Below are 10,957 nucleotides of genomic sequence, written 5' to 3' on the forward strand. Positions count from 1 at the left end.
CACAAGAAAAACATTTCAAAAGTAACATACCTTTGTATTTTCTTGTGTCTGGCTACAATCTTCTCACAAAGTTTGCTTTAGCTTCATCTATATCTCCATTTCATTCTGGATGGTCATGTTTTTAAATATTAAATGTTGCTTCTTTCTTTTGTCTTTTGTCTTCTTTCATTTCTAAAATTTCAAAGGCTTCTAAAGTACTAATAAGTTGATCAATGATATACTTACTCAAATCATTTCTTTCTTATATAGAACACCTTGTTTGTTTGTAGGATTTAGGAAAAGTCAGCAAGATATTATAAACAACATCACATTTTTCCACATGTCACTTAGCAACTCTAATGCCATCATGAATATCAATCACTCTATGAATATAGTTATCAACACCTTCATCTTCAATCATTCTTAGATATTCATACTTCTTTTTTAGATTCATCAACCTAGTCTTCTTTGTCTTTGGATCTCTTTCATATGTCGAACACAACATGTTCCATACAACTTTAGCTTCTTTCAATCCTTTTACTCTTTCAAACATTGAACAACTTATACAAGTGAAGGTTATATATCTAGCCTTCGCATTAGTATCCTTTATCTTTATCTTATCCAGAGTCTGAGGACCACACAATCGAGGTGTATAACCAGTTTGAATGATTTCCCAAATTTTATTTTGCAACGTCTTCAAGTGCGACTACATTTTCTCCTTCCAATACAAAACATTTTGTACTATCAAAGATCAAAACTTTGTAATGCATGTCCTACACTATACTAGATCTACCTCAAACGGTTATGCTTACTAAAGAGAAACCTTGCTTTAATACCAATTGTTGAACCTAAGGAAAGACTGAGAGGGGGGATTGAATTAGTCCAAATGGAAAGAAGTGTAACACATAAACAATTAATCAACAACATATCCAACAAATGAACACCAAGATTTTCTACGTAGAAAACCCAAATAGGGAAAAACCATGGTGAGCACTTGCCCATAAAAATATACACTATGTATATTTTATTACAATAAAAAGAGCTCACTACTTCAGACTTACAAACCAAGGCTAAATTCCCTTGCAACAAAATAGAAAACAGGACTTGCAAAACCTTAAACTATCATTATTTTTTGGCCTCGGGGCCTAAGCCATAAATGGGCCCCATTTAGAAAATAATGGAGCCCCATTCCTATTGGTTTTTTTCTCAATAGCCCAAATTCTACCCAATTGGTAGTCAACTTCTTTTTTATACCCACTATACCATAAAACTAATCCTCAGTATATCATCAATAACAAGAATTCTTACAATATCCAACACATTTTTTCACACAATTGCACTATGTAAACTATGCTATAACATTGAAAAAACTATAGTAAGGGTTAACATCAATAAAAAAACTTATTCATCAATGAGAAAAACTACCAAATATCTTGCCCTTTATCATTGATGGAAACCTTGACACAACATTGATCATATGTTCTTTTTTCTTTCTTGCACTTTCTCTACCCTTTTCATATCAAGGACAAAGGACAAATAACTTAAATTGGACATGTGTTAAACAATCCATTTCCTTCTCCATTTTTCTTTCTCCCTTTCATTACTATCTCTCTCCTTTTGATATAAAAGGTAAAAGTCTTTGCTTGATTCGATATGCTTTTCTCATCAGTAATCTTTCCTCTGAATGCTTTTCTTTAACAACTATCATACATACTCCCCTTGTCAACAATAACTAGCAAGAAACCTACTCCCTCTAATGGGTACTCATCAACAAAATTTCTCGCTTTTTTCTATACTTTGTCCTAATTGATAGGACAACCAAACTATCAAGACACTCTATAACATCTACAACATTAATTGAATTATTCTCTCTTTTTTTAGTTCAAAAAATCTTTGTCTTCATAATCTACTCAAAGTACCTTTGCATCTCTTTAAACACAACCAAAATAGTTATCTTCCAAAGAATAAACCTCAAAAATCAGGGGAAAGAAACACATGCATTGAATAACTCCCCCTGAATCTATGCTTCTCTTTATTTTTTGGAGGATTTGTCTATACCCGAAATAGATACAAAACAATCCCTTACTTCATTCTCTTTAAGTTCTTTTTCCATATCTTATTGACCTCCTTCTTTGTGCAAACTTAATCAACCTTCTCAAAATCTCTCATATACTTCCCCTTGCATAACTTGATTATGTGTCCTAATTTATTTCAACTATAGAAGACAATACTATGCTACAGAGCATAATTACTTCTTCTAAAATCAACAACTCTATGACAAAAACATGTTTCACATGTTCAATAACTACAAAATGAATGGGAATTAATGGCCTAATAATTCCTTATATTACTTCTACAATCATTAGAATCCCAAATCTTTCATTACAATTTTGGTTTGACTCTTATTTTAAAGTTGCTGGTAACTCACTAGAAAAAAATTTCGGGGATGATGAGGTTATTTAAAATAATTTGCACACAACATATGCTCATATTTTGGTGGACATGGATATCACCAAAGATATTCCTATATATATATTCCTCAATGCTACTGATGGATGTTGGATGCAGACTTTAGATTATAATGGTGTTACCTTTCATCGCTACGAGTGATTTAATATCGACCATATTGTTGCTCAATATTGTAAGAAAAATAATGATATCTAAATCTAGGGTTATTTTAAATAATAAAAATAGTAGCTTAGTCTTAGTATAGATATTCATTGCATTCAATCACATTGCCTTTATGGAGAACTACATGAATATAAAGTTGTGAACTTGATGAGGAATAGGCTAATTTTAGTTTTTAAAATAGTGGTTAGAAAAGAAATTTAGTGTTGTAAATTTATCTTTAATTATTTTCAAATATTATTATTTTGGGCCTTACATGATATTTAATCAAAGTGTGAACTAAGATAGTATTCTACTTAACAATAATCAGTTCTCATATATAATATATATGTGGCCTCAAGCTTCCATGTACTGTTGAGTATATTGAAATACCCCCAATGTCCTAGTTAGTAATTAGTATCAAGAAGTTACCATCTTCCTACCTTAGACACACTATAGTAAAACAAGAAGAATATGGACTCCTATGTATTTATAACTCTATAATATTGGTTTGGATCGCTATGTACGAATACAACATGCATATTAGAGATTAAATATTTTAAAATACAATAGGCTAGTTAAGAGATTCTCTTCTTGAACATAAATGGTGAGTATATTTGGGCATATTTGGGTAAATACTAGTAGTTTTGTTTTGTACCAAATTGTTTTGAGTATTTCTAGATAGACATGATCTAATTCACATAGATTAGAGTCGATTTATCTCGCAATACAATGGGCTAAAGAGTTGTTGAAATTGAATCAATGAATTGTACTAGTTTTTTTATTAATAGTTCACTTTATTTATAGCTTACAAATACAAAAAGTTTGATGTGCTATTTAAAAACATAACCCATATGATATTATATATAAATAGTTTTGAAAGTTTAAAATTTCCTTTTGTCATGAGGGCATATATACAATTATGATCATCTTACCAAGTCAATCATTTTTGTACATACTTTATTTTACATAGTCTACACACTCAAGATATCCTTAATGTATGTTTATTTTGTTGTCTTGCATCTAAAAAGTTTTCTCATCAATTTTAACTTACTCTAGATTTTAAGTTCACTAAACAAAAGTATCATTTGTAAACACAAAACATTTTTCTTTGTTTATAAATAAATAGTTGCTAAGGGGTAGCAACCATTTTATTAACTTCTAAAAGAGATTACATTGATTATATAGATAGATCATTGCCACCATTGCATTAACCCTATCACCTATATATCCAATGTATCATTTTACCATATTATATTCCTAGCTACACTCCTTAATTGACAACCATCAGTATATACAAACTTCTACAAACTAGCTATTAAAACAAAACTTGGGCTTAACCTTGGAAGTTTGGCTAATATAGAAAATTTACTAAAAACCAAACTTGACCATACTATCTAATGTATATGTAGGCCTGAGTAGTTCCCTATCATTCAACCTCTTCTTCTTCCTCTTCTTCATCTTCTTGCATCATCCACGCTGCAATGGCCATGGCAATTGTTGGGCAATCAATTCCGCAAGCAACATGAGCTAGGTTAGCAACAATTTCTTCTGAATCCCTTCTATTGTCTGCAATTCATTCTTCCCTTGCCCTAAGTACTAATCAACTTCAATCTTAGGCCGAGGATTGCTTCCCTCCACTTGTCTTTTGTCATCACTAGCAAACCCTCATCAACCATATATTCCTTGAACCATCCCTCCTCTTAGGAGGAAGGTGATGCTTCACTTCTTATCCTCCCAGATTTGTTATAGCTTTATTTGCTCAAGGGTTTGAACAATTTGATATTTCCTCACCTCATCCCTCCTACCATACAACATGCAGTAGTTTTGCGCCAAGGGTACGAGGAACATTGCATCAATGTTATCTAGGGTTGTGTCTATCTCCCCAAGAAAGAAAAGTCAGAAGAGTATTTGGCATACTTTCTTGGCCTTGGCCTTACTCACGCCCATGTAGGCTAGGATAGCTAGAAACATTGTTGTGGCATCCGTGTTCACTCTGTATCAATAATAAGGACACGAGAATTACTCCCCAACACCATTCTGGTTGCATGCAAAACAAGAGATGATTTGTCACTAGGATGACCTGTATGCGTTACTTTTATTAATCTAAATTAATATTACTTTTATTAATATAAATTAATATTACTTTTATTAATCTAAAAAATTAGAAGAAAAAAATATTTTATTTCACAATATTATATTCATCATAAATATTTATTAAAAGATATTAATCATTCCCAATATTTTTGAATTTTTATTAATTTTTATTAATTGTTTAATGCAGTAAAGAGAGTTGCCTTGTTATTTTTTACATTATACAACTATTAAATTAAATTGCCATCAAGCGTACGTAATTTAATGTTACATAAGCACAATTATTTAATGAACACATAAATAACAACCTACTAAAATAACATTTTTAAAAACAAAAAACCAAAATAAATCATGTTTTTATTAAATAAGATAGAAAGAGGGTCCCACGCCCATAAGTAAATTTTGTTACTTGTACACAACGAAACAAATTCATATGAAGGATGACAACACACGAACAACGGTGCACTTATTTAAATCGCACCTACTTCACCGATAGTCACTCTCGATGAACTCTTTCCAGCAACGTATCCAATGCTTTTCAAAAATTGGCAACCTATGTTGCCTCGGAAACAGGAGTCTGCACTTTTTTCCATAACACATAAAGTTATCAAGTCAAAGGAAACCCTAACTGACAGTGTTTATGTGACACTTGTAATATGGGGCATCAACATATTCATTAGGGAGTTATTTCCTTGCTAAGTTTCCCAATCAAATCAAAGCGCATCAATTGCAACCTTTTAATGATGGAAGCCAAATGGGAGCTTCCCATGCAAAACATTAACTATTTATACCTCCATATCAACAACATCTTCATCTCATCTGTAACACCTGATTACAAAGTAAAAGCAATGGCAATGGGAATGGCTGGTGTATTGTTCGTTGTGGGTTCTCTATTATCATTTGTGGTGGCATGTCAGGCTACTAAGGTATACACCGTTGGAGATGAAGCAGGTTGGACATTGGGCTATGATTATCACAAGTGGGCAGCAGGCAAAAAATTCCACGTTGGTAATACGCTGGGTAATTTTGTTTTAGTATTAGAAGTCTTCATGTTTCATTGTTTGATGTTACATTTTATTGCCTTTGAATCTTCTCTCGTCTAATGTTGTGGTTGTGGCTGTGGAAGTAGTGTTTAACTACATCCATAATGAGATGAGCATTCTTAATGTGGTGAGAGTAAACATAACAGCATATGCAAAGTGTGTTAGCCATCCGAACATGGGACTCTATGAAAGTGGAAGCGATAAGATAGTTTTAAGCGCCCCGGGACATATGTGGTTTATTTTTAGAACGCCCGATCACTATGAAAGCGACATGAAACTTAAAATCAATGTGAGAAAACCACACCCCAATAAGCACAAGACTCCTTCTCCTGCTCCTGCACCCACAACTGAAGGAATTCCTTCTTCTTCTCCTACGTCTGCTCCCGCTCCTGCACACGCAACTGAAGGAATTCCTCCTTATTCTCCTCCTGCATCTTCTCCTGCGTCTACTCCTGCTTCTGCTTCTAATCCAATTTTTCTCAAACGGTTAACTTGGCTTCCATGGCATTGAAAGGACTTATTTTCTTGTTTGTCTATAGTTTCTGCTATTAAAACATTTTCCTTGTAGTAATAAGATTGAGGGAACCATGGATCTGATATTACATTGCTTTTGAGCTTTCTCTATAAGTTAATAACATGTATGGAAACCTCGTGATTAATATTCCTCTTGTTTTGGCCTATTGTTGTCATTTCGTTTCTACAAATACATTTCGAGCATTCAAGACAAATTTCTTTAGGGTTACTTATTTGATATCATAACCGTTAACATTAATTATTTTATTTTACCAAATTATTATATTAAATGTGCCAACCTTTTCTTGTAATGTTACCTTACACAACCATTGAAACTAATAGGTTTCTCTTATCTACTTATTAAATTAAATATCTTAATTAACAACTTACATATGATGATTCACAACACAACACACTCACTCAGACATACTCTAATTTACATTTAAAGCAAACCATTTTGAATGACTACTACCAAATAATCATGTGACTTGTTTCAATCCTATACAAATTTTAACATAAATGAACTTTCTCTTATATATAGTGTTGGTGAAGAGATTTCTTCTTCTCTAGCCTTCCATTCTTCAATATTGAAGATGAAACATTTGCTATTTAATGAGGTACCTGATGTAATAGTGATATACTTTGATATGCTCTATTCTCACATGGAACTTTAGATTTTTTGGATTAAAAAATTGCACTTTCATTGTCACAAGGCAAGTCTTACCCTATTTGATATTTTTCAACAGTAAAAGAATAACACATAACCATGTTCTTTCTTAGTCAACTTCAACCATTGAATAAGTGAGTCTAAAAACATCTTTCATCCTCAACTTGTTTAATAAGTCTATATCAAATACTTGGATTGAGATAGATACATTTCGTTCTCTTTTTGTTATACTTGATTGCGAATAAAGTAGTGAAGAAAAATAAGATCTATGATTTTGAAATTATTTCAAGTTTATCTTTACGCCACTATTTTTTTATCTTTATTCCCTACAATAATTGTGCACATCATCTTCTTCAAATTCCTTCACATACAATTTTAAATCATGGGGACTAATATGAAAGCCATGAATCGCAAAACACTCATAAATCTTAGCATACAAAGCCCTTGGAGGTCAAATTAAACCATGGAGATACTTACTTAACCTAAAAAATATTTTATTATCGTAAGTTGTGGAAACCCTCTATTCATGTAATTTAGATTTCTTCATCATTTTCTCCATTTAGAAAGGTATTCTTAACATCCATTTGAGAAAGAGTCCACCTAAATTCATCATCTAATGCTATACAAGAGTTTGTGCTAGATAAAATAGTGTGTGTAATCAATTTCCTTCTTTGAGTCCCTCTGACCATAAATATTTCCCTCTATCATTTTTCAATACTTGCACAAAACTTGAAATTTATTTGAGAAAGCTATTTAACCTTTTATCATATTCTTTTCCTATTTTGCGTTCACTTCTTTTTATGTTTCATTCTTTAACAAGGAGTTAGATTCATTTAGCATAAGCTACTCCATTCAAGTTTTCCCTTGACATCATCTTAGGTCTAAGGGTTACTATTCTTTATTATTATATGTACTAGGCCATAATTAGTACAAGTTGGGTACTTTTTTAAATTTATTAAATAATTTTTTTCTTCATGAGATGACTATGTTTTTCATCTATATTAGAACTTGCCTTCAAAATAGACATAATTTTTTTGTCTAGTTGTTAGAAAGGATTTTATTATTATTTTATCATATACTCAATCCTCCATTAAACTGGACATCCCTACTTCTTAACATATATTCCACATTGGGACCATACAACCTATATCCATTCATCTAATTAGCATAACGAATGAATTTGAACATAACATTTTTATGATGAAATTTGTTTCCTCTAATAAATCATCAAATATGTGACTAAATGCCCAACATATAAATACTTTTATATAATTAAAATTTGGCTTCTTATCACTCTATACTTGTGCAATGGATGAAAAATCATGAATTAGGGTTTTACTAGGCAAATCCACTAAATAACCCAATTAACCAAATTACATTGAAAGAAGTTTGAACCCAATAGATCTAGGCTCAATCCCAATGGGAAAGAGACTAAAATTTTGATTGGATTCAACTGGTTGGTAATGATTAGCTTCATTCTTAATCGAATTTGTAATGTAATTATTAAATTAGGGTGAAAACATGAATTATTGAAGTAAACTAACAAAAATAGTAAGCTACAAATGTCCCACTAAGCTACCAACTTGGATCTAGGAAAAAGGAGATGTGTAGAACCTATTCTTAGAAGCTTGGCCTAATTTTTTGGGACCAGCTGGTACTGAACCGCCATGATGCTCTAATTTTCCTACCATTGAAAGAAGAACCTATTCATCATTGTCGACTCTATCGGATTTTTCAAGTACAACTCTGCATCTATAGAAAGAAAAGGAAATGTGTTAGGAATATGGGTTTGTCTTAGGTCAAACTCCAATTTTAGAATTAACCATGGAATTGAATTGACAAATATAATGAAAGACTGCAACAATGTACTTTGTTTTTTATAGAAAGAGTGAATCTGAAATGTAATGTATGAAACCACAATATTTAGCTTGATGAAGTTTTGTTTGTCTTTAGATAAAGATTTTAGGGTTTCTATAAGGATGTCTTCATAAAACATTAATCATGAATGTCATCTTCAACGCTTGAACTTGAATTCACTTCTACTCCAATGCTTGATGAATGACTAATTGCTTGCTCACTTGAATTTACTAGAGTGTAATTAAGATCTTAGAAGTTGTTAGATGATTGATTAGGTTTTAGATGAGAGGGGTTGAACTTGTTTTATATTTGATTGTCAAAAATGAAATTCAATTTACACAATAGGCTAACACAAGATCCAAATTCACACTCATTAATGATGAGCACTATTAGGGTTCAATTTGGAACCAAATTAAGAGGCTTAGGGCCCAGGTTGTGGTACACCCTGCTCCTAATTTTGGACTAGGGCATACCACACCTTGGTCCTATAAATGAGGACTCCAAGTTGAGGGGAGAACTGTGAAGTTGATGAAAATGTAGAATTTAAGGTTAGTGTGAGCAGAGTTAGCATTGTAATCAGGCCTGGGTGACGACAAAATTGTAAGCGAGTATAATTTAGGATGCTACATTTATCCCCCACTTTAACGAGACTATGAAACTAAGCATACTTACAATAAAGTACAAAGTTGAATTGAATTTTTTTAATTAAAATATCAAAGAGACAAGACACACTAAGCCCCCAGGGACTTTAGGATCTTACTACTCTAATATTGAGATAAAAGGGACAACATAAGAGAAGGAGATAGGACACATGATTGTACTGGCTTAGTAATATTTTCTTACAATGATTCATGAAAAAGAAAAATACAAATTTACAAACCAAAAGGCTTACTTTGCAAAGTAACTTGAGTAAAAAAACATGTCATAGTGTGTGCATAATGTGTAACATTGAGTGGAATGTATGCCCCACATTAGAGTGATTGCATATTCCTTATCAAGAGAAATTTCTTGAAGGTAGTGTGCATCCAAAAGATGAGCATGTTAAAACAATGAGATGTCCCCAAGAAAGGAAAAATTAAAAGATAATAGTCACAAAACATATATAAAAAATAACATAAGGGATCCACTAACTTTGGGGTTAGTATGTGCATAAAAGCACAAACCTGTGTTGTATTTTGGGAAAAAACAAATTGACTGAAAGTGTTTCCACTGAAACTATGTGGCAGACACGTGGTGCTGAAGTCACACTATAGTTTAGGCCAAAAGAGTTTCTGCTGAAATGGTTTCATCCGAAACAAATTCGGTCAAAACCCTTCTCCATAAAAACTAAAGATAAATTCAATTTTTTTCCTCAGTAGAATTTTAACAGATGAAAATTTTTAATGGGTGGTTTTAGTTTAACGCGTTTCGGCTAAAACTCTCTATGTGGCATCCTAACTAGTAGTCACATTATCATTTTTTAGTGAATTCTGAAACTTTTCACTTCTACTATATTTTTTTGTAGTCTAAATATTTTTTTTTCAAAAATATAAAAACTACCCTTTAGTAAAGCTCAAAGTCAAGAATCTAGACATATATATATATATATATATATATATATATATATATATATGTTTTGATTAATTTTAATATGTTTTATTTTTAAATTATTGCAAGTAGGGTTTTCAAATTTGAAAAGAGACTCATTTGAAATTATAAAAAAATATAAAATCATATTAGAATATTTTACAAAATATATTTTTCACTCGAGGAGAGAATCTTTTGCAAAAGGGTATAATTTGTTTCTTGATATTTGATAAAGGTAATAGAAAGAATGTGACACCAAATGAAAACTATCAAATTCAGCTATGTTGGACTTTAAAATGTTATTACGAGGAAAATATACATCAAAACTTAATTCGAAAATGTTATTACGAGGAAAATATACATCAAAATTTAATTCTTTTTATTTTTTTTCACTACATATGTATGTCATCTATTTCTAAAATTGAAATTGAGAAAAAGTACATTTTTGGGGTTATGCCGACTAGACTCCCCAATTTTTAGCAAAAAAAAATCTGCCTTTAAATATATAAAAAAATATCACATTTTGTTTAAATTTAAAAATAATAGGTATAAATTTCATGACTATTTCTACATTTCATCAGTCTACATAATTTTAAAATTCAAATTAGAAATGTCACTTTTATGCGATCGA

At 31.4% G+C, this 10,957-nt stretch overlaps 1 protein-coding gene across 1 annotated transcript; it reads left to right on the forward strand.

The window, feature by feature from the left end:
• Positions 1-5,528: 5,528 nt before the first annotated feature.
• On the forward strand, positions 5,529-6,234 carry LOC131875767 (chemocyanin-like). The gene is made up of 2 exons (XM_059220438.1): positions 5,529-5,700; positions 5,810-6,234. Exons 1-2 carry the CDS (start codon positions 5,529-5,531, stop codon positions 6,232-6,234), a joined length of 597 nt encoding a protein of 198 aa, XP_059076421.1.
• The last annotated feature ends 4,723 nt before the right edge of the window (positions 6,235-10,957 follow it).

The sequence above is a fragment of the Cryptomeria japonica genome, chromosome 5 (genome assembly GCF_030272615.1).
Source record: "Cryptomeria japonica chromosome 5, Sugi_1.0, whole genome shotgun sequence".
Lineage (NCBI taxonomy): Eukaryota > Viridiplantae > Streptophyta > Pinopsida > Cupressales > Cupressaceae > Cryptomeria > Cryptomeria japonica.

Excerpts from the sequence above, each read along its gene's own strand:
- LOC131875767 (XM_059220438.1), top strand. The coding sequence starts at position 5,529 with ATGGCAATGGGAATGGCTGGTGTATTGTTCGTTGTGGGTTCTCTATTA. Across the intron at positions 5,701-5,809 it reads CCACGTTGGTAATACGCTGG|TGTTTAACTACATCCATAAT; the intron begins GTAATTTTGTTT and ends CTGTGGAAGTAG.